Source organism: Lepidochelys kempii, chromosome 2 (genome assembly GCF_965140265.1).
Source record: "Lepidochelys kempii isolate rLepKem1 chromosome 2, rLepKem1.hap2, whole genome shotgun sequence".
NCBI classification, from domain to species: domain Eukaryota; kingdom Metazoa; phylum Chordata; order Testudines; family Cheloniidae; genus Lepidochelys; species Lepidochelys kempii.
Genome location: NC_133257.1, coordinates 68,630,486 through 68,654,550, shown reverse-complemented (window position 1 = coordinate 68,654,550; position 24,065 = coordinate 68,630,486). Strand labels below are relative to the sequence as shown.

The window sequence follows — 24,065 nt, the reverse complement described above, 5'->3', positions numbered from 1 at the left end:
CCACACCCCGACCCCCGATTTTGTGAGCATTCATGGCCTGCCGTACAATTTCCATATCCTGATGTGGCCCTTAGGCCAAAAAGTTTGCCAACCCCTGATATAAGCCATAGTTGACCAACACTGACTAGTGGAAATGCCAATTTATTTTGTAATATTGTCATGGACTACAACCAAAGTAGGGTTGATTTATCACATTGGGAGAGTGAAGCTACTTGTCACTGCAGGTTTTGGGCGGATTAGCTTGGAAGAGGGATGTGCTGATCGCTGGGAAGATGCAGTATTGTCTGGCAGCTGAGACAGAATGCTGAGAGCTGATTCCAACTTTCTAGCATTCATGTGTCTTGGAGTGTAGGGAAAGTATCCCTTTTCCTTCTTCCGCCATTACTTCTGCCTGCCTGCACTTCTCAGAGGCAGCCCATATAACCCTTTTGTACTGCTCTGTGTTTTCTTCTGCTTAAGAGGAAGGGTGGAATATGCAAGAGCAGCGGTGGCTGAGGTGTTAGGAGAAACACCTGTATTATGCACTGCTGAGGAGTGTAGATAGCGGATAGATTTTCCCCCTTCTCCTGGCAGCTTCACAGAAACACCAGAGGCAGGAGCTTGGAGCCAACTCTCAGCAGCCTCCCCTCTCTCTCCTTTCCTTCTGAATGCCCTCTATTCACCTTAAATTGCTACCCCCAGCCCTGGGACTGCCAGTGGGTTGTTTGAGTGTTGCTGTGAGTTCTTTAGCCAATGTCACTGCACTATCCTGGCAGACTTGCTCTCAACCATTAAGATGAGACATGGGATGAAAATCCTAACTTATTAACTTGCAGTTATTTTTTAAAAAGGACAGGGAAGCCATGTGGGCATTGTCCTGTATAGACTTTTCATATATGGAAACCTTTGAGTCTTTAAAATTGATGTTGCCAAATATGTAAAAGTCCTTTAAAACAGCAGAGGAAACATAGCTGTTGGTATGTTGAGACTTAAGATGGAGAAAAGCAAGGGTACATGTGGTTTGGTAATCACTTGTTTGTCAGACTCAAGTACATAATAGTGTACCTTTTTCAAAAAAACCCCTCCAAAATATTTAGTTTTTTGTAGACTGGAGAAGAAATGATTGGACAAACAAAAACAGTGCTGTTTTTATGCCTCTTTAGATTCACAGGAGCCATCTAGACCAAATTCAGATGACAAAAGAGGATCGCACAACAATGATAAGAAAGAAGACGAAGAAGAGGAAGAGCCACCTGAATATAAACATGCAAAAGTCAAGAGGAGGCAAGTAATAAATTAGTTTTTTCTATTTCTAAAATCTGTTTCTGTGTGTTCCTCTGTATTAGAACGGCTCCTAGCACAATCGGGCACTGATCCCTGATTGGATCTGTTGGCTATTCCTGCAATGCAAATAATAATAATTGGCTTTCCTACTTCCTTACCTTCCCATCTGAGAGCATGGAGCTTTTATGTTGGTTGGAGGTCTCTCTTTCTTTATTCCAAGGAAAGAATTTAGAGCCCTGACTTCCAAACTCTATGAGAGGTGTATGTACACACTTATCACCAGATTGCTAAATTGGATGGGGTACACCTTCTGTTGAGAATGGACTTGTTTATTTGTAATTGGCATAAAAACCTGCTTTTTTATTTTTGGGGATGGTGAGAGAGGGAATGGGAACGGTATTAAGTAGTTACTAGTTTAGGTGTTGATGCTGATATGTTAGTGTCATTCTAGTAGCATAAGAACAAGAAATGCTTATGCCTTGAGGTAGAAAAAGCCTATTGTCTCCATTCATATGGACAGATTGCACTTGTCTAGCTTGTGACTTGGAGGATATAAATGGAAAGGTCACTGTGTGTGATACTTACTGATGTGTATATTAAAACTTCATTAATACTTGGGTTCTTCATGATGTAGCCTTTAAAACCCAGAAGATAAGAGTCAGACAGAGTTAATGGGAATTTTCCTCTCTTAGTAGGAACTGTAATAAAAATGGTGACTTTTTATAGAAAGTAACCGACGTCTGGGTTTCTTTATAGCCATGAACTGGATGCAGATGAAAATCCTGTTGCGGATCCTGAGGAAACCTGTTCTCTTCTGGGATTCAAGCATGGTACAGGACAAAAGTAATGACTTATAAGCAAATTCAGTGTTCCCCCACCCCCCAAAAATTAGCTCCTTTTACGCACTAGTTGGCCCATACCTATTATTTTCAAGTGTACCAGCAATCTCTGTTCCTTTTGACTGTTAAGTTATTTGAAAGTTATTTTGAAAATTAGTGTTTGTGCTTAATAAAACTATAGGTTTGTCTTTGGGTGATTGTAGGAGTGGAAAGGAGGGATGCAAAGTGTTAAAGGTGAATTAGAGAATAATAAAAGTGCTTTGAAGTGAAGGTAACAAGTAACAAAGGTTTAAATTAGATGGCATCCTAAAGTATAACTCCTTTTTTGTTAAAATGCTTGTGGTTTTATAAATATGAATTAGTCTCTTAAATTCTCTGGTCCTGAGGGCTCTAATTGTTAATCAGTTTTTAAAAGTTGGTGTCTAGTTAGGAGCCAGATAGGAACTTATTGCGTCTTCATTATATTAGGACAAAGCTGCTGTCCTGTTGATGCAGATGTTGACCGTGTTTTCATGATTAAATAAAACAGTTTCCATTGGCTCATGGCATGGTCTACAAACTTTGGGGGAGGATGTTCTAGTTTGGATCCATCCAGTATGGAATCCATTTTATTTGGCTCTGGGGCTGCTGTAAGATAAGGTGTCACTAACACACACTGTGTAATATGCAAATATTTTCATATTATGGGGAGATCTGGATAGTTAAATTTGTACTTAGGCTGAAAAGTGTAATTTTAAGGTAATGTTTGGCCTGTCAAAACTGACAGTCTCTCTCAAACATTTCATAACAGCTGAATCCCACATATTTAAACTTCTGTTCTTAATCCATTCTTTTTGATTGCAGATATGGGGGAATTTCAAACTTTAGCTGCAGAAAGGTCCAGTATCTGGACAAAAATGCAAAGCTCAAATCCCAGTTCTTGGACATGCGCAAACCAGTGAAGAGAAAAAACAAACACCTCTTCTTCACAGAAGAGTCAGAAATGTTGTCTTGCCAAAAAAGTAAAACTTTGAGTAAGGTATAAGTATTTCTTATAAGTTTATTTATTAGCACTGTTATAGCAAAGCGCCCTAACCGCGGTATTGTAGATGTATCCGTGTTTTTTCTGATAACTATTATTGAACTGTGAAAACAGGAGTGTTTAGGCCAGTAAAAATCAAATGAATACACATTATTAAGCATCAACCTGTGTCTCTTTATTGCTTACACGTCTTTCTTTAGTCAAAAGCACTCTAGTCAGGAAGCATATCAAAACAGTGAAAAACTCTTCACTGCGTTGTTTTGAAGAATGTCACTTTTTAAGAATGTCATCTTAACAGCCATCTTATATAAACAGCTTTCGTTACCTCTATATTCCTCGTTTGTTCAGTAATGTGTATATATGTTTCTATATATAGACCAGTGGTGGGCAACCTGCAGCCCGCGGGCCGGACGCAGCCCATCAGGGTAATCTGATTGTGGGCCACGAGATATTTTGCTGACGTTGACCATCCGCAGGCACACCCCCAGCTCCCAATGGCCGTGGTTCTCTGTTCCCGGCCAATGGGAGCTGTGGGAAGCGGTGCCTGCAGGCGAAGGGGCCGCAGGGACATGCTGGCTGCCACCTCTCACAGCTCCCATTGGCCGGGAACAGAGAACTGTGACCACTGGGAGCTCTGGGGGGCAGTCCCTGCGGACGGTCAACGTCAGCAAAATGTCTTGCAGCCCGCAGTCGGGTTGCCCACCACTGCTGTAGACCACTGAATTACCTGCATTTTTAAATGCATGTGTTTTGCATTTTGAAACACATGCATTAACAGTGAGGAAAAAATATTTCTATGCTATAGTGAATTGTATACACCAGCATAACTTTTATATTGCACATAAAAATACCCCCAAAAAAGTTTATCCATTCTCCTGTCCATCACCAGGACATTTGCTATATCGTTGCTGTGATCACCCAAATCATTGATTTAGGTTTCAGCCAGACTGAACAGAAGCTACTAGATTGTTCACTATTGTAGACTGTAGCCATTGATGTTTAGTCATCACTTTTTCTCCCTTGTTATATTATTTTGATAACTTCAGTATTCTTGTTGGGTTTGTTTACCTGTACTTACTTTAATGTAATCTCAACCTTAACTCTATTTGAACAGATTTTTTGCCTTGGAATTTGTAACCTATTTAGAGAAACTTGTTTACAAGTGATTTTTCTAGTTAACAACCTCCTTTTTAAGATCTGTTATCTCACATTCTTCTAGGGCTCACGGGCTCTTCTAGGGCTCCAACTCTCCTATTGCAAAATTTATTTTCTAGTACTGGTGGTTAGTGGTGTGTTGGACCTTAAACTTGTCACTAAACTCACTGATCTAAGACTGAGTATTGCCCACCCTGCACCTGAGGCTAGTGTAATTATAGGGAAAATTCCACTTTGGTGGGATTAAGAAAGAAATATGTGGCTATTTGAAAATAGCCATATACTTCCTAAGGTTTACATGAGGGGGGCTGTCTCCTGCTGCGGTAAGCCCAGTCTTGCAAAGACAATAGCAGTAATGTTAAGGTTAACCATATGTGGAGATCTTTGAAGGATCAGGGCTCCAACTGTTAACATTAGATAAGGTGTTCTGGTAGTTTTTTACCAGGGCATTTCACGTTGAAGATTTCTCTCTTTAGAAGAGAGAGAGAAGAAACTTATTTTGATGGAATTTCTTACTACGCACAGCCTTCCCTAGGTACAATTCAACAGATGAGGCAGCTAACATGGAGCTAATTTACATGCACTTTGTAGCCTTCTTAAATGCAGTTCACAGGATGAGACAAGTTAACTAAAAAGCTGTAAATTTGGCTTACACGTGCCAGCAAGTTTTTTATACTGTATTTTCATCTGTAATGAATTCTGTGAAATTGGATTATTGTACTACTTATATTAATTAATTGCATGGATTTTGTCTCTTGCATACACAGAGAATGCGTATCTAAAGTTGTAAAGGAAAATTTGTATTATTATGTAATATCTGAAGAATTACTCTGATCATATATTGATTCATTGGCCCAAAGAAGCAGTTTTCACATTCACTTTTAACTGTGCAAACTTAACATTTTCAACTGTTTTTTTTTAGGGTAAATAATACGTTAATATGAACTATTGCTATATCAGTGGAAGAGACTTTTAAACTAGTGGTTCTCAACTAGGGGTACGTGTACCCTTGGGGGTATGCAGAGATCTTCCAGGGGGTACATCAACTCATCTAGATATTTACCTAGTTTTACAACAGGCTACATAAAAAGCACTAGCGAAGTCAGTACAAACTAAAATTTCATACAGACAATCACTTGTTTATACTGCTCTGTATTCTATACACCAAAAAGCAAGTACAATATTTATATTCCAGTTGATTAATTTTATAATTATATGGTAAAAATAAGAAAGTTTTTCATTAATAGTGTTCTGTGACACTGTATTTTTATGTCAGATTTTTGTAAGCAAGTAGCTTTTAAGTGAGGTGAAACTTGGGGGTACACAAGACAAATCAGACTTCTGAAAGGGGTACAGTAGCCTGGAAAGGTTGAGAGCCACTGTTTTAAACTACTTTGTTTCATCGTGATGATGGTGCAATCTAATTATTTGTGATACTTGACCATTCCAGGTAGAGAAGTTCCTAAGACAGGTTAGTGAACCTGTGGAGGAGACTATGTCCCAGGAATCCTTTGCTCAGGATAAGGTGCAGGGCTCCTCTACAAGCAGTGACTCAGAGGAACAGGAAAGTTCACAAAGTAATAATTTCAGTGCGAAAAAGCATGACCCGCTATCTTCCAGAATTGTTAGTTATGAACTTGGAACAAATAACCTTGAAGAAGAGGAGAAGGAAGATGCAGCAGCAAGTGGCTCTATCTCTCAGAGCTCAAGAAGACAGGAATGTCATTCTGGACGACAGCTAGTTGCTCTGGATATTCCAGATTATCTTCAAGTGGAAACAGAAAGTGTGAGTCAAGGTACGTACAGTTTTTAATAACTGGAGGCAAATTGGTTATAAACTTTATCCTGTGAGGTTTCTTTACCAAGCTATTTGTCATTTTATATTTACTTAATGAAGCTTACTATATTCTTAAATGTTTGCAGTCAAAATCTTGCAAACTGAGATTTGGTTTGTGCAGTGCAGGTGAAGATAGCTTTGGCATTTTTTCTGAATAAATTTTGACCTTGCCACTGTTTTTAATAATGATTCTTTGGGGCTTGTTTTAATGAACAGCAGTTCGTCAATCTTCTTTACTCCCAGTGAACTCCCTCATTGCAGTTGCATTGTTTCAGTAGTGAGGCAGAGTCCTTAGCAGGGATTGATTCAATTAGAAAAGAAATGTCTGGACTGTCAGAGTTTGGATTCTTGGATATGTTATTGCACTGAGCCTCAAGGAACATATAATGTATCAATACTAACATTACTTTATTTTCTAGAAAAAAAAAATCCAGTATTTTATGAGCTTTTTTTATTATTATTTATTTATTTAACACTTACTATACTCCAAAGGAATAGAATTACTGAGGATTCCATATACATTCCATTATTTCTGTGGTTGTAGTTTTACTTATTTTAATATAAAATTGGTATTACATAATTCTTCTGTGTAAATCAGCTTTGATTCCTGGTTTAAATACAAAGCATAATTCAGTTGCTTATATTTGGTCACTAAATTGCCCTTTGATTTGGTTAACAGTTGTTAATTATGCAATGTCAACTATCTTGCCGTCTGCTGAAAAGAATGGTAAATCTGCTGAGGTTCACCCCTTGGCCAGTTAACCAGTCAGCCTAACAGTTAAGTCAGGGAAATAAGTACAGGAACCAAGCAGCCAAGGTAAGTAGACTTGACACTGGGGAGCAGGAGGATTTGACACTGTGGCAGGGTGGTGCTCCAACTGTAAATTCACCCCAAGTTCTTAATGCCACTCTGAGCTCTCATTCTCTTCCCTTTGCCCTGCCAATCCAAACCTTCCACAAGATACTTCATCAGTATTCCCCTTTCTGTCTTAATAATAGGTTTGTGGCCTAGTTATATCTGTACTGCAGATTTGGTATGGAACCACTGCAGCCTGCACAAACCTAACCATGAGTGTCTCTAGCTCACGTTACCAACCCACAGAATCCTGCAAATGACCCCATATGGAATCCAGCAGTGTGCTTAGATAGTGTTATAATTGTTGCCGTATATCTACTTACATACTACAACCCTCACCCTTGGAATGAGGGATTGCTGGAATGATGCTAACTTTGTAATTTGGTGTTTTCAGTTGTAGCTGAACCAACCGAAAGAAGAAATCCCCAAAAGAAGAAAAACAAGAAGAAAAAAAAGAACAGAACCACACCACCATCTTTACCTGCTGAGATTGCTGCTGATCCTGAGCTGACCAAATACTGGGCACAGCGTTACAGACTGTTTTCTCGGTTTGATGAGGGGATTAAATTAGATAGAGGTATGTTATTAGCTGAAGCACGCAAACATTTCAGCATAAAGGTATTTAAACCTGCACTTTCATCATCTGATAAGAAACAACAAAGCAGAAGTGAATAATAATTTACATCAGTGTGGAATGTATGAACAAATTATAGTGAGCTGGTGCAGATTAGCATAGCTCATTGATTTCAATAGAGCTATGTTGATCTCTGCTGAGGATCTGCCACATATGTCAGACCTGATCTTTTCTGAAAATTGTGCTGCCTGTAATTATACCATATTCTGGTTGGTTAATTTGTGTCAGCAGTGATCTTCAGAAATCAGATGGCAAAAGGTGTAATCTGTATATGGCCAAATAAACTTCCGATGTTGAAATATGTTGATTACATGTCATGTTTGCATATTAAATGCTCTAAATTTAGTCAGTTGCTAAAATACAGCTTTACATAGATCAGTATGGGTTCTCCAAGGGAAAAAGTCATAAATTTGCAGAAAGACTAGCGATTGTAAAACAACTTCTTGTGGTTTTTTTTATCATCTTATTTCAAGCAGTCCCCATTTTCAAGCAGTCCCCATGTAAATATAAGGAGAAATATTAGGCATGTGGAATTTCAGTTATAAAGATCCATGTTCTGTCTTCTCTGCCATTTTATTTCAGCTCTGTTTCAATTTTAACAGAAATTCTGTGTGTGTTTGTAACAAAATGGCATTGTTGTGACTGAAGTGTAAACCATTATTTTTTCATCACAGTCTTGTAGAGCTTGATCCTATAAGGTGCTGAGCCTTTTGGCTCAATCTAGCACTGAAGTACATGTTTAGCTGTAATTACATGAGAAGGCTGACTTTAGTGGGACTACTCCTGGACTTAAAGTAACCCACTGTATCGAATTAGTATTCAGAACCTTACAGGATCAACCCCATAGTACCCTAGTAAAATGCATGGTACCAAAGTTGCTGGGCTTAATTTAATGTTCAGCCTCTGTTTAGTTCTTTTGAATGATTGATTTTGGAAACAATTGACAAATTTTCTCTCCATCCCTTCCCACACTGCCTCCATCAGAGGGTTGGTTTTCTGTCACACCTGAGAAGATTGCTAAGCATATTGCAAGCCGCATCAGGCAGTCCTTCAACTGTGATATAGTAGTGGATGCGTTCTGTGGAGTTGGAGGAAATGCTATTCAGTTTGCCTTGGCATCAAAAAGAGGTAATAATCTGTTTGTATAACGTGATTTCCCCACCCCATCCTCTGTTCTCTCTGCAAGCAGTCTTGATACTGGCTTTCTGCATGTGTTTTACCTTATTCATTATGTTCTACTGCGATATATACTATTGATGAATTTTTTTACTCCAGCATAAGCATGTCATTGTTTATATATTTGAAAAAAACAGGGCTGCTCTTGTATTTCTGCCGGGCATATTTTAATCAGTTTATTTTAGCCAAAGATGATCACTTGTTGCATTATTCAAAGTTATTTTATTTATCACGTGTTCTAGTAAAATAGCTAACCTGTATGATGTGTATATCCCAATCCCAAGTAGACTCCCATAGCTCTGTAGGGATTCGGCTGGGATAATTTAATATAAAAACAAATAACACAGGGGCTACAATACTGATTAAAATTAAAATGAATAATACAAATTAATGACGACCCTCCATTTTTTATTTGAATGAAGCTGCTGCAAAATTTCCAGTCTCCCACATCAGAGTGATGCAGAATCTAAGGAATTTGCTCCGGAAGTTAGCTCCATCTTGTAACAGACTTCCTGGGACAATGCCTATGACAAACTAAGGGGCATCGTTGACTGGCTCTGAGCAAAATGCTATCTAGTCCTCCCTAGCCAAAAGGAGCTGAAAAGAATTTGGGAGGAAAATGCTCTTCACTCTAACAAGTTAAGAAAAACAGTGTATAAGATATGTTCACAAGAATAGTTTTTCTCAAGAAATCATTTATCAGGTTTAATAATTCCACAGTCCCCAAGAATCTTTTAGGTTTTTTTTATTCAGTTGATCTGATTCTGATGAGGCCCAGAAAGTTAAGCTAATCAGCAGTGTATGTGTCAGGAGAGCAGCTTACAACTTCTTGTTTCCATGACAACTGTGCAGTATGCAATTTGTATGCCACTCATAAGCACATTACATATGGAGTATAAAATACTGCCAGTAATAGGAGCACATGCTGGTGCAGCTGAGCCAGTTGCTGCAAAGTAATATTAATCTAAAATTAGCATATTTTTACATTGCTAATCTATTGCTACTGCACTAATGAAGTGAAAGCAACTTCTTCAGTGAAAACATATAATACTCAATATTCTGCTCCATGGCATCTGTCACTAAACATTCATGGGTGTGAAGCAGATTCATATTCTAGTGCTGAATATTTTCTGGGGAGGGAAGGTGATGTGATCTATGCTAAATCTGGCAGCTCACGTTCAGTTATTTCTGTAACAATTCTTTTAATCTAAACTTAGTTTTTTTCTTTATATTTTGTGGCTGAGTTTTGTGTAAATGTTTATACTATATCAGGAGCACACAGTTTCAGTTTACTTTTCAGAAGAGTTACTGATTAGTGTCATCTCTTGCAGCCTGTCTTTCATTTATTCTTGGGGTAAGATCAGCTGCCAGCCAAGTAGTTTGAGCCATGTATCCTAGCGGGTTTTGCTGGTGTCAAGGAAAGGAGTCTTTGCCCTCCCAGAATGCATTACCTACCAGGGCTCCAGCCCAGTGTTGAGTTGGTGGATCAACATAGTAGCAGATGCACAGTTCCAAATACCCCAGGTCAGGAACGCACAGGAAGCCATTGCAGAACTGTGCTTCACAGCATGTTTTGGGTATATACAACCACAGCCAGCTTTCCCAAATCTCACCTGCTTTCCCTCCTTCGTACAGTGTGAAACTCTACTGTTTCTGCAGTGTCTGGGAACCTCCGCTTTGCAGTGTTGGAGGGTAAGAATTTGCCCCTCTGAGGAAATAGTTTGGTGTGCTTCAGCAACAAGATTGAGATAATTGGCTGTTGGTATATGCCAAAAGGTATACATATTTATAGAAGTCACGATTGGGAACACAAAATTAGTGGGTTTATAAATGTGTTCTGCACCTGAGAACTACAATATAGCACCTTAACCAAAGGAACATCTTGTTTTGGCAAGCAATATGGACATCTGTCAGCTTGTGTGTTTCATAGTGTTAATTCTTTTTCCTTTCACCTTATTTTCAGTGATTGCGATCGATATTGACCCTGTTAAGATCAGTCTTGCCTGCAATAATGCAGAAGTGTATGGAGTAGCCGATCAGATAGACTTCATATGTGGAGACTTCATGCTGCTGGCTTCTCATATAAAAGCAGATGTTGTGTTCCTCAGCCCCCCGTGGGGGGGTCCTGACTACGCCACGGCAGAAATCTTTGATGTTAGAACAATGATATCGCCTGATGGATATCCTTTGAAAGTCGTATGTTCACAGCAATAGCTCTCACACATTAACAAGAGCTTCACTTCTTTTAGCAGGATAAAACAATGCAGGATTCTTTGGCTCTGTCTTGTTCTGTTGATAGTTTGGGCTCCTTTGAACTTGATTTAGAATTGCAGGTGCACAGCACTCTTGAAAATCAGGCCTTAGATGTGTGAGGTTGGATACCCAAAACTGAGGTGCTCAGAATTAGTGGACACACTTACAAAACTTGGTCCTTGGTGACTTGCCCATGCAGAGAGTAGTGTTAGAGCTGAGGTTAATGCTCAGGAGCACCTAGGTTCAAGATCAATGTGCAGTGGATGTAGAACACGTGTCTCCAAAAATGATCAAAAATAGTTGTTGATGTCGCTTTTGATCTTTTTCTTCTTTCAGTTAAAAAAAAAATGAAGTATATTTGTTTGAAAACATGATCTTGTTGCTTTGGATTTTTCATATGTTCCTTGCCTCTGTTTTTTTCCTTGAGGCCATGATCTTAAGTGACATGATCTTCTTCACATTAATCAGTTGCGGTGTTGCAACCAGAGGATTATGGGCAGATTTTTTCTCCTTCTGTAATAGAGGATTTGGTCTTACGGATTCAAATGAGGAGTAAGCAGCAGGAACATATGAAGACTCTTAAGCAACTGTTGCCTTTTTCTCATGCAACTGTACTTAATTATTAAAAATAAAAAAAAAACAAGTGGGTGAGAGTAGGCAAAGTTGTCTGAAAAGCAGACTTCTATTTCAAAAAAATTAATGAGACTGTGGTAGGTCTTTAAATCAGTGCATCACTGTTAATGGCATTTGTCATGCTGATAATAAAACCAAGATATTCTTAGTATTTTGCTTTGTTTTGATATCCGGCTTTTTGGCAAACAAGAAAACTTTTTTTCATGTAGGCAGCAATGCATAAAGCATGTGATAAGACCCATCTGCGGGCTATAGAAATACATCAGCTTTCTAAATTATAGTAAAAAGCCCCCAAACAAACATAGTGCCCTAATTACCTATCTGCATGTTTATTAGGTGATATGATTTGTATCAGATTTTTAAAAATACAGGCAATCTTTAATTAAATATAAATAAACTATACATCTATTCTTAAGATATTTTGTTCAAAATTGAAAAAAATAACCTGTTTTAAAAGTGTAAAACAGATAAATTCCGTTTTAAAAGCTAGAATTTCTACTAGCATTTCCCCATTTATAAATTATTTATAAAACATTCATCGAGTACTCCTGAGCTCCTTTCCAGTGTATTAAAATATTTCATATCAAAATATAAATTGATGTAACCAGACAACTTTCCCTAACTCAAAAAATTACCTACAAAAACACATGGGCTGTGTTTCAGAGTTAGTTACCTATTTTCTTATTGTTTTATGAAAAGTACATCCTATTTATTTAGAATCTTTTTCCAGACTGTCTAAAACATAGCAGATGACTGTATCCTAGGAAACCAATCAATAGCACAAAGCAGTCTTATTGTTACTGGATCATTTCTGTACTGATATTTTGTGGCATCCTGGTGGCCTCTTGGTAACTTTATATTGAGTGTGTGTGTGTATAACTTTAAATTAATCTTTTATATATGCGTGAGTAATTAGAAGGATCAAGCCATGATATGGGATAGAAAATAGCCAGCAAACGAAAAATGTGCGACAGTTTTAACAGGTACTATTTTCATTTTAAGAAACCATTTTAGTGAAACACTGACACATGAAACACTTCATAACATCTGGGCAAATTTATGGAATGTGAGGAGTTTATCCATTTTGGTAGTGCTAGGTCTGACATTTCAAAAGAGTATCTAATACGTAGCGCCAATAGACTAATTAGAAGAATGTAATGTCTCTAATCACTAGATTGGGGATATTCTAACATAGCAAATGAACCCATGTGAAGCTTTTATTTTTTCCTTTATTGGTCTCTACATTTGAAATTTTCAGGCTGTCCCAGAAGATCACAAACAACATTGTGTATTTCCTGCCACGCAATGCTGACATTGACCAGGTAAGTTATCATTCACAAGCAGCTTTCAGAAGCAACTTTGCTGATATAAATTGATTTTTGTAACCTTATTCAAATGAATCAGTTGTTGTAGTACAGGCCTATAGTTAATAACTTTTACCTTTACAACATATCGGGAAACTGGATAGTGAATAACTCATGTCAGTTTGTTTTTCCTTACTGCATTCTAGAACAACAGTACGTTACTCTCTCAATTTTGTGTGCCGCTCTCCTCCAAACTCCTATATGCTTCTGTCAGGGTGTGTAACTAATACTTCTTCATATCAATCAATCCAGTTATAGCATGTGTCTTTAACTAGCGCTGGACTTGAGGAGAGTTGTTGAATAATAAAGCTCAGTATTCAGATTTTCAGTACATAAAGAAAGCTGAAGAAAATCATTATACATCCTGGAATACCAACTTGAGTAGTGTCTTAGGTAATGTACAAAGTAAACATGTTTTGGGCTCTAGAATATCAGTGTGCTGCTAGAAGCAGAGCTGACATTAGTTACCTATGCAATTGCTTGTTCACATATAGGCAGCCCATGAACATAAATTACTAGATGATCCAGAGATATGAAAGATCATATAAACAAAATACTTGTTCTACCAGCATACACTTACTACAGGAATTTTCATTATTAAATTATGTCATGTGCAATGTGAAATTCATTGGCCATTATGAAGTGAGCTGTAGCTCATGAAAGTTTATGCTCAAATAAATTGGTTAGTCTCTAAGGTGCCACAAGTACTCCTTTTCTTTTTGCGAATACAGACTAACACGGCTGTTACTCTGAAACCTGTAAAGTGGAACAGTTATTGTCAGTATTAGTAGAAGCTAAATAATCCCTTTTGGTTGGGATATACTAATAACATTTGGTAAATAGGTATAGTGAATGTTCTGCACTGTATCTCTTCCAAGTGATTGACTTAATTTCCTCTCCTTACAGTATGCGTTAATCTATACAGAATTTGTAGTATAAGGCCAGAAGGGACCACTGTGATCTAGCCTGACCACTTGCATAACACAGGCCATAGAACCGTCGTGAATAAATTCCTGTTTCAAGTCCAGTAGCTGTGGTTGAACTAGAAAAATATCCAGTCTTGATTTTAAAATCTCCAGTGATGGAGAATCCACCACAGTCCTTGGTAAATCTTTCCAGTGGTTGATTATCATCACTATTAAAAATGTGCACCTTATTTCCAGGTTGATTTTGTCTAGCTTCAGCTTTCAGCCATTGGATCTTTTATATCTTTGTCTGCTAGATTGAACAGCCCATTGGTATCAAATTTCTGTTCCCCATTTAGATACTTGTAGATTGGCCAAGTCATCCTTTAACCTTCTTTTTCTTTGTTAGACTCAAGGATCTCAATCTATTTAGTATATCACTATAAAGCGTGTTTTCCAATCCTTTAATCATTCTTGTGGCTCTTCTCTGAAACCTCTCCAGTTTTTCAGCATCCTTCTTGAATTGTGGACACCAGGTGTGGACACACTATTTCAATAGTGGTTATACCAGTGCCAAATACAGAGGTAATATAATGTCTTTACTTCTACTCCATATTCCCCTGTTTACACGTCCCAGGTTCACTTTAGCCCTTTTGGTCATAACATCACACTGGGAGTTCATATTCAGCTGATTATCCACCATGACCCCCAAGTCGTCTTTAATCACTGTTTCACAGGATAAAGTCCTCTATCTTGTACATATGGCCTGCATTCTTTTTGTCTTGATATAGACCTAACATTTGGCCCTACTGAATGCATGTTGTTTGCTTGAACCCAATTTAGCAAGTGATTCAGATTGCTGAGTATTAGTGACATGTCCTGTTCATTATTTACCATTCCTGCAATCTTTTGTGTCATCTGCAAACTATCAGTGGTTTTGTTTTCTTCCAAATCACTTATACAGATGTTAAGTAGTGTTGCACCAAGAACCAATCCCTGTAGGACCCCACTAAAAAAATACCCGCTTTATGATAATTCCCAGTTTAGCTACATTTTGAGATGTTAATCAATTTTTAACCAATTTAATATGTGCCATATTGATATTGTAGCATTCTAGTTTCTGAATTTAAGTTTAGTGCTGTACCAAGTCAAATGACTTACAGAAGTTTATTACATCAATGCAATAACCTTTATCAACCAAACGTGTAATTTCATCAAAGAGAGATTTTTGTCAAGTTAGATCTTGTCAAGTTAGTTCTCCATCACTGGAAATTTTAATTCAAGATTGGATGTTTTACTAAAAGATATGTGTATCATAGAATATCAGGGTTGGAAGGGACCTCAGGAGGTCATCTAGTCCAACTCCCTGTTCAAAGCAGGACCAAGAATTGTTTTGTGGAAATCCTGTAGCTTGTGTTACCCAGCTCAGACTAGGTGATCACAATGATTCCTTCTGGTCACGAAATCTATGAATCATAATAGAAGTCTTGGGCAGAGTCAGGAAAAGAATCCAGCCCTCTTCTGTCTCACTGTACTGCCTTAACTACAAGAGAACGTCCATACTCTGCTTAGAACTTTGTCTAATTCACTGTCCATCCTGTGCACTGAATGAGGCATGCCTGCTGTAGAACAGACAATTTTTAACTACATCCTCATATACTATTATGATGCATGGTGGCTGAACCATTTGAGCTGAAACTTTAAACTAAAATCTTCACCTTGAGGCAAAGAGCAAGCACGGAAAACTTCTGCCTGAAAAATTAATCTTTGGCAGAGTTTTATGAGCAGTTGAAAATGGAATCATATAGTGTTAGGCTCCCTCATCAATAAGCATCACTACCAGCTCTGTCTGTAATGTGAAAAGGTGTTTGGTAAGTGTGACCCAAGGTGCCTAGGGTAGCCCACACTGAAAAAGGTCAGGCTGCAAAAAGGAGAGTAGATTCTCCTAAAGCTGGTGGTTAACACTGTAGTTAGATTCACCAATCAGTCACAGACTGTGCTCCTGATCTCCCACACTGGTTATCAAGAAGCTGACAAAAAGAAATTACACAGCCCCCTTTATTGCATTCCAGTTTCTGACTTCCAGTCAGCAAATAGGTCCAGCAAAGTGAGAAGTTATTTAAAACTCTATTCTAAACTGTATTTAAAACTACACAAAATGTTCTTCCGATCCCCAGAGGGCCAGCCACATTACCAGATCAATACTAGTTTGGATCTTACCCAGAATACCACTCTGCCAGCCAATCCTTTAGTATCTAAAACAAAGGCTTATTAGAAAAGAACAAGAAGAGAGTTGTTAAATGGTCAAAGCAATCAGAGAAGCAGGATGGAAGACAAAATGGAGGTGATGCAACTGCCTTTTTGTACAAGCCACATGGCAAAGGATATATCCTCTGTCCCAAACACAAGCTCACAGCACATGGGCATGGAAAAGTTCTTGGGAGTCCCCTGTCCACAGACATGTCCTGCTGACTCAAAGGCATAGCCCCTGGCTTCTCTCAATGGGTTCATTAATACACCTGGATTACCCTTGATGGGCCATCAAACGGGCTAGATAGTGCTGATGCCAGTTTGTCTGAGGGTGTCACCCAGAAACACAGCACAGGTTTGAGATGCAGGTATATTACATGTATTTATAACTCATGGTACAAAGATGATACATACATATAAACAAGATTACCATACTTAGCAAATCATAACTTTTCCACTGATACCTTACATGGCGTATCTTGTAAGAGTCATTGCAATTTTATAATATTGGTATCAATAATATAAATGACAAGGAGTCCGGTGGCACCTTAAAGACTAACAGATTTATTTGAGCTTAAGCTTCTGCGGAGCTTCTTACCACAAGTGAGGTAATGAGCCAGCCACTCCCAGTCCCTATTCAAGCCCAAATTAATGGTATTAAATTTGCAAATGAATTCTAGTTCTGCTGTTTCTCTTTGAAGTCTGTTTCTGAAGTTTTTTTGTTCAAGTATAGCTACTTTCGAATCTGTTATAGAACGTCCAGGAAGATTGAAGCGTTCTCCCACTGGTTTTTGTGTGTTACCATTCCTGATGTCCAATTTGTGACCATTTATTCTTTTATGTAGGGACTGTCCGGTTTGGTCAGTGTACCTGGCAGGGGGGCATTGTTGGCACATGATGGCATATATAACATTAGTAGACATGCAGGTGAATGAGCCTCTGATGGTGTGGCTGATGTGGTTGGGTCCTCTGATGGTGTCACTAGAGTAGATATGGGGACAGAGTAGGCAAAAAGGTTTGCTACAGGGATTGGTTCCTGGGTTAGTGATTCTGTGGTGTGTAGTTGCTGGTGAGTATTTGCTTCAGGTTGGGGGGCTGTCTGTAAGCGAGGACTGGCCTGTCTCTCAAGGTCTATGAGAGTGAGGGATAAGTTGTAGATAGTTGATAATGTGCTGGAGAGGTTTTAGCTGGGGACTGTACGTGATGGCCAGTAGTGTTCTGTTATTTTCCTTGTGGGGCCTGTCCTGTAGTAGGTGATTTCTGGGTACCCGTCTTGCTCTGTCAATCTTTTCTCACTTCCCCAGGTGGGTATTGTAGTTTAAGAATGCTTGATAAAGATCTTGTAGGTGTTTCGTCTCTCTCTGAGGGATTGGAGCAAATGCGGTTGTATCTTAGAGGTTGGCTGTAGACAATGGATGGTGTGAGGTATCCTGGATGGAAGTTGGAAGCATGTAGGTAAGTATAGCGGTCAGTAGGTTTCCGGTATAGGGTGGTGGTTATGTGACCATCACTTGTTTGCACTGTAGTGTCCAGGAAGTGGATCTCTTGTGTGGATTGGTCTAGGCTGAGGTTGATGGTGGGATGGAAATTGTTGAAATCTAGGTGGAATTCTTCAAGGGCCTCCTTCCCGTGAGTCCATATGATGAAGATGTCATTAATGGAGCGGAAGTAGAGGAGGGGCGCTAGGGGACAAGAGCTGAGGAAGCGTTGCTCTAAGTCCGCCATAAAGATGTTGGCATACTGTGGGGCCATGCGGGTACCCATAGCAGTGCCACTGACGTGAAGGTGTAAGTTGTCCCGAAATCTGAAATGGTTGTGGGTGAGGACAAAGTCACAAAGCTCAGCCACCAGGTGTGCCGTGGCCTCATCAGGGATACCGTTCTTGACAGCTTATAGTCCATCCTCATGTGGAATATTGGTATAAGGAGCTTCTACATTCATGGTGGCCAGGATGGTGTTTTCAGAAAGATCACCAATGCATTGTAGTTTCCTCAGAAAATTGGTGGTGTCTTGAAGATAGCTAAGTGTGCTGGTAGCGTAGGGTTTGAGAAGAGAGTCCAAATAGTTAGATAATCCTGCTGTAAGAGTGCCGATGCCTGAAATGATGGGCCATCCAGAGTTTCCAGGTTTATGGATCTTGGGTAGCAGATAAAATACCCCTGGTCAGGGCTCTAGGGCTGTATCCGTGTAGCTTTGTTCCCGTGCTGTAGCAGGGAGTTTCTTGAGCAGATGGTGTAGTTTCTTTTGGTACTCCTCCGTGGGGTCAGAGGATTGTGGCCTGTAGAATGTGGTGTTGAAGAGTTGCCTAGCAGCCTCCTGTTCATAATCCGACCTGTTCATGATGACTACAGCACTTCCTTTGTCAGCCCTTTTTATTATAATATCAGAGTTGTTTCTGAGGCTGTGGATGGCGTTGCGTTCTGTACGGCTGAGGTTATGAGGCAAATGGTGCTGGCTGTTCACAATTTCAGCCTGTACACGTCTGCAAAAGCACTCTATGTAGAAGTCCAGTCTGTCATTTCGACCGTGCAGAGGAGTCCACGCTGAATTCTTCTTGTAGTGTTGGTAGGAGGGTTCCTGTGGGTCAGTGCATTGGTCAGTGGTGTGTTGAAAATATTCCTTAAATTGGAGACGACGAAAGTAGGCTTCCAGATCACCGCAGAATTGTATCATGTTTGTGGGGGTGGTGGCGCAGAAAGAGAGTCCCCGAGATGGGACAGACTCTTCCGCTGGGCTAAGTGTGTGGTTGGATAGATTAACAATATTGTTAGGTGAGTTGAGGGTACCACTGTTGTAGCCCCCTGTGGCGTGTAGGAGTTTAGATAGTTTACTGTCTCAGATAGCTTACTGTTTCAGAAACAGACTTCAAAGAGAAACAGCAGAACTAAAATTCATTTGCAAATTTAACACCATTAATTTGGGCTTGAATAGCGACTGGGAGTGGCTGGCTCATTACAGAAGCAGCTTTGCCTCTTCTGGAATTGACACCTCCTCATCTATTGTTGGGAGTGGACTACATCCAGCCTGATCGAATTGGCCCTGTCAACACTGGTTCTCCACTTGTGAGGTAACTCCGTTCTCTTCATGTGTCAGTATATTTATGTCTGCATCTGTAACTTTCACTCCATGCATCTGAAGAAGTGAGGATTTTACCCACAAAAGCTTATGCTCAAATAAATCTGTTAGTCTTTAAGGTGCCACCGGACTCCTTGTTGTTTTTGTGGATACAGACTAACACAGCTATCCCCTGATACTCAATAATATAAATGGTCACCCATATTCCATACATCATCAGAGTAAGTACTAATGCAGAAGGATTATTCCGGAAAAATTGTGCCCATCCCAGTTTATAAACAGCAGGGTTTTTAGAATGTTTTGTTCAGGATATAAGAAGACAAACAAATTGGTTTTTAGTTTTCATTCCTTCTTCCCCTCACTATTACTTAAATAACATTACGTTTGTTTAGTGCTGGAGTGTACAAGGTGGCAAAACACAAAAAAGCAAAAGAAGTAGAATAGGCAATCCCATCCCCCAGAGAACTTCTAATGAGATTTGTCATACAGGATCAGGCCATTGGTCCTTCAAGTCTGGTATCTTGCCTACAGGAGCGGCCAATTTCTAATTTTATTTTTTAACTGGGGGGGTGGAAAAATCCATAATGTACCAAGCCAATTTGTGCTATGTTGTACACGGCAGGGCAATTCCTAAATGATCCCAATGGAGGTCAGTTGCACCCTGAATTATAAGGTTTTATTACCTCTATATTACGATGAGCAATTACAGACGTTGTTGGCCATATAACTATTCATCCCCTTTTTGGTTCCACCTACAATATCTGGCTCTGCAACCTGTGATGTTCATTCTGTGTGGAATTCACAGTGTGCAGCATAAAGTGTTTCTTTTTAATCATTTTTAAATTTAGTCTGCCATTAATCTTTAATTTAGTGCTTGTTTTATGTGAAGGCTTGGAAGGATTAGGTTTTTACTGGTAAATATCTATGAACATCGATTTCACTGTACACATACAAACTGATGAAGAGATATTTCTGTTGATAATCAAAATTTAGGCAATGTAAGAAAAATGCTGCTTGAGAAGCTAGTTTAATGTAAGGCTGTTTACTTTGTCATCATCATGTCAACATATACAATTTGTGTTTTACGTTATAAAGCTTCAGCTTTTTGAACCTCAACATCTGTTGTTCTAAAATTATTCTTATCCTGATTGTCTGCCCTCCCATAATTTCCCACAACTGTGAAAATTTAAAATTGATAACAATAAAAGCTGAAAATAGTGTGTCAATTATTTTTAAAAATTGAATTCTATCAAGGCCATTTGTGTGACATCTGTAATTAGGAAGCACTAGTGTATATATACTACTGTATCCCTTGATAATCTTTCATAATCTTGTTGCTGTTCAAAAAAGAAAAAGGAGAAAAATGCAAGAACAGATGTTTGACATTATATTTGTAGAAATGGAAAATGCTTCACTTCTCTCTCTTACCATTTGGGAAGGTTATCTTCCATATATGCACGTAGAATTAATACTCCTTATCAAATCTTCTCCGTGTGCTGGCCAATGTAGTAAACGTCCTTACCCTAGATGGCTATTTGGAGCCTACTGCCCTAGTAGATGGCAGGCAGAAACTTCCAATATAAGCAGTATCACAGCATGAAACAAGAAGCGGGAGAGGAAGTACAAAAAAAGCTCAAAGGGAATCTTCGCATAGGATCGCTCATTTGATGAATGAGAGTGGTCAGTTCTTCAGTGCCCTAGCACTGTCACACGTTGACACTGTCTGCTGTGTTAGCCATGCACAAGACTGTAGAGTATTAAAACATCTGGAGGCTGAAAGAGGCAGATTAATGAAATAAGATGAAATGCATGGGCAGCTAGTGACTCGACTGTTGGGGGAGGCTAGCCCCCAGCCCCTCCCCTTGTGCCCAATGCCCCGCCCCTCCCCATCTGCCCCTCTCTTCTGCCCTTCCCTGTGTCACAGGAGCCCAGAGCACCCCCACCGCGGCCCCCAGCACTGGGCGGACAGGGGGCAAGGTCCTAGTCATGGTGTGCTGGGCAACAGTGCTATGGGCCCTGCCTACGATACCCACTGCCCATGGTCAAATGTTACTTTTGAGGAGAATAAAGATGGGGAAAACAAATAGTTTGTTGGGGAAACTCTGATTTGGACATTTTAAACAATATTGGGTGACTAGATTCTGACCTTCTAGGTTTGCAAAGAAAACTTTAAAAAGCTAAGTTTGATTCGTACAAATTCTTTACAGACTTTTTCTTAAGATTTGTGTTTTCCAGAGTCAGAAAAAGGTGTGGTTTTAATTTGGTTGCTCTCATATTATTTTATAATAATAATTTAGGCATTTAGGTGCCAAAATTTCTTTTCAGAATGGAAGTTAGGCTCCTAAATCATTTAGGAGTTGCAACACTAAGTGCCACAGCGCCTAAATACTTCTAAAAATCTGGGCCGTACCCCCTAGTTTAGACAGTGTACTACACCTTCAAAAGCATTTTATGTGTCTATAGTCAACCTTAGGGAAGAGCTGATACACTTTTCCCCCAGTCTATATAGTCAAGTGTTTGGGCCTTGTCTACAGACAAATTGCACTGATTGAACTAAGCTGATTTTAGTTAAATTTGATTTAGTTAAAGGTGCAAACCCCTGGGCAAATATACTTTTTCTGATGTATCCGGTTTTAAACCTATATAGCTTACACCTGTAAACTTACCAATGCAGCCTAAACCAATACAAACCAGGTGTAACCATGGTGCAACTTTTCCTATGTCTACACGGGGGGAAAGGGGTATTTTTCTTTTTACAACTAGATAGCCGTGTTGCTGGAAAATCCTAGTACAGATAAAGCAAGTGGTAAGTTTATTTTGCTCTAGCTGGTCAGGTTGAACTCCAGGCTCATTTCTAGGATTCATCTTGACCAGCTACATTGAGGTAAAACAGACACTTTCCTTTTCTATACTAGCTGTGTGTTTAATAAAATAACCCCAAACTCTTAGAGTCTAGTGTCGATGGGACTGCCTTCGTGTGCTGAGTAGGCCTTACTGGTAAAACTCTTTTGCCTTAAATTTGGGGCTTGTCTACACTACTGCTTAAGTTGATGTGTGAAAAAGCCACCCCTCTGAGCAACGTAAGTGGACTTAAAGCGGCATCCACACCGCGCTGTGTCGACAGGAGATGCTTTCCCACTGATCGCTTCCGTCTCTCATTGAGGTGGAGTAATTATGCCTAGGGCTCCGTGTTTTGTCCTGGAGGTTGTGGAAGTCCATGACTTTCCAAGACCTCCATGACTTTTGCAGGGGCCAGTTTGGCTGATCCCAGGGCACAGCCACACCAGCCACTGCTCTAGCAGCCCCCGACAGCAGTCCCGGGGTAGCCAGATCATCCGCAGTCCCCAGCCGGCTGGAGCAGCTGTGGTCCACTGGCCCTGCACCCCCACCCCTGCAGCGATGCCCCACTCCCTGCAGCAGCCTCCCAGCCCACTCCACCCCAAGATTTAGTCACAGGTGTTTTTAGTACAAGTCATGGACAGGTCACGGGCTGTGAATTTTTGTTTATTGCCCATGACCTGTCCATGACTTGTACTAAAAACACCTGTGACTAAATCATAGGTTTAATTATGCCGATAGGAGAGCACTCTCCCATCGGCATAGCGTGTCTTCCCCAGACACACTACAGTGGAGTACACTAGCCCTAGGTAAGGTGCAATTTATCAAATTGTTTCTCTTCTGTTAATTCATCTATCTCTAGAGGGAGCAGTAGTATTAATAAAACATGGGGAAAAGTGTTAAAGAAATTTACAAGAAACTTCAAATCAGCGGCACTGCTATGGGTACCTGCATGGCCCCACAGTATGCCAACATTTTTTATGGCTGACTTAGAGCAACGCTTCCTCAGCTCTCGTCCCCTAATGCCCCTACTGTACTGGCGCTACATTGAGGACATCTTCATCATCTGGACCCATGGAAAAGAAGCCCTTGAGGAATTCCACCATGATTTCAACAATTGCCATCCCACCATCAACCTCAACCTGGTCCAGTCCACACAAGAGATCCACTTTCTGGACACTACAGTGCTAATAAGCGATGGTCACATAAACACCACCCTATACCGGAAACCTACTGACTGCTATTCCTACCTACATGCCTCCCTCTTTCATCCGGACCACACCACACGATCCATTATCTACAGCCAAGCTCTATGATACAACCACATTTGCTCCAACCCTTCAGACAGAGACAGACACCTACGAGATCTCTCTCAAGCATTCTTACAACTTCAGTACCCACCTGCTGATGTGAAGAAATAGATTGACGGAGCCAGAAGAGTACCCAGAAGTCACCTACTACAGGACAGGACCAACAAAGAAAATAACAGAACACCACTAGCCATCGCTTTCAGCCCCCAACTAAAACCTCTCCAACGCATTATCAAGGATCTACAACCTGTCCTGAAGGACGACCCATCACTCTCATACATCTTGGGAGACAGGCCAGTCCTTGCTTACAGACAGCCCCCCAACCTGAAGCAAATACTCACCAGCAACCACACACCACACAACAGAACCACTAACCCAGGAACCTATCCTTGCAACAAAGCCCGTTGCCAACTATGTCCACATATCTATTCAGGGGACACCATCATAGGGCCTAATCACATCAGTCACACTATTAGAGGCTCGTTCACCTGCACATCTACCAATGTGATATATGCCATCATATGCCAGCAATGCCCCTCTGCCATGTACATTGGTCAAACTGGACAGTCTCTATGTAAAAGAATAAATGGACACAAATCAGACGTCAAGAATTATAACATTCAAAAACCAGTTGGAGAACACTTCAATCTCTTTGG

At 39.9% G+C, this 24,065-nt stretch overlaps 1 protein-coding gene across 3 annotated transcripts in view; it reads left to right on the top strand.

The window, feature by feature from the left end:
• Window positions 1–24,065, top strand: part of TGS1 (trimethylguanosine synthase 1) — a 49,558-nt gene that overhangs the window by 13,647 nt on the left and 11,846 nt on the right. For 2 of the 3 annotated variants that reach the window (XM_073331138.1, XM_073331141.1), the window contains 8 exons: window positions 1,143–1,263; window positions 2,020–2,106; window positions 2,946–3,120; window positions 5,729–6,074; window positions 7,366–7,548; window positions 8,590–8,733; window positions 10,745–10,963; window positions 12,913–12,989. In XM_073331138.1, the coding sequence (XP_073187239.1) occupies window positions 1,143–1,263; window positions 2,020–2,106; window positions 2,946–3,120; window positions 5,729–6,074; window positions 7,366–7,548; window positions 8,590–8,733; window positions 10,745–10,963; window positions 12,913–12,989 (1,352 nt within the window). Of the gene's footprint in view, window positions 1–1,142; window positions 1,264–2,019; window positions 2,107–2,945; window positions 3,121–5,728; window positions 6,075–7,365; window positions 7,549–8,589; window positions 8,734–10,744; window positions 10,978–12,912; window positions 12,990–24,065 lie in introns of all 3 variants that reach the window. The other variant, XM_073331140.1, reaches the window with a different exon arrangement.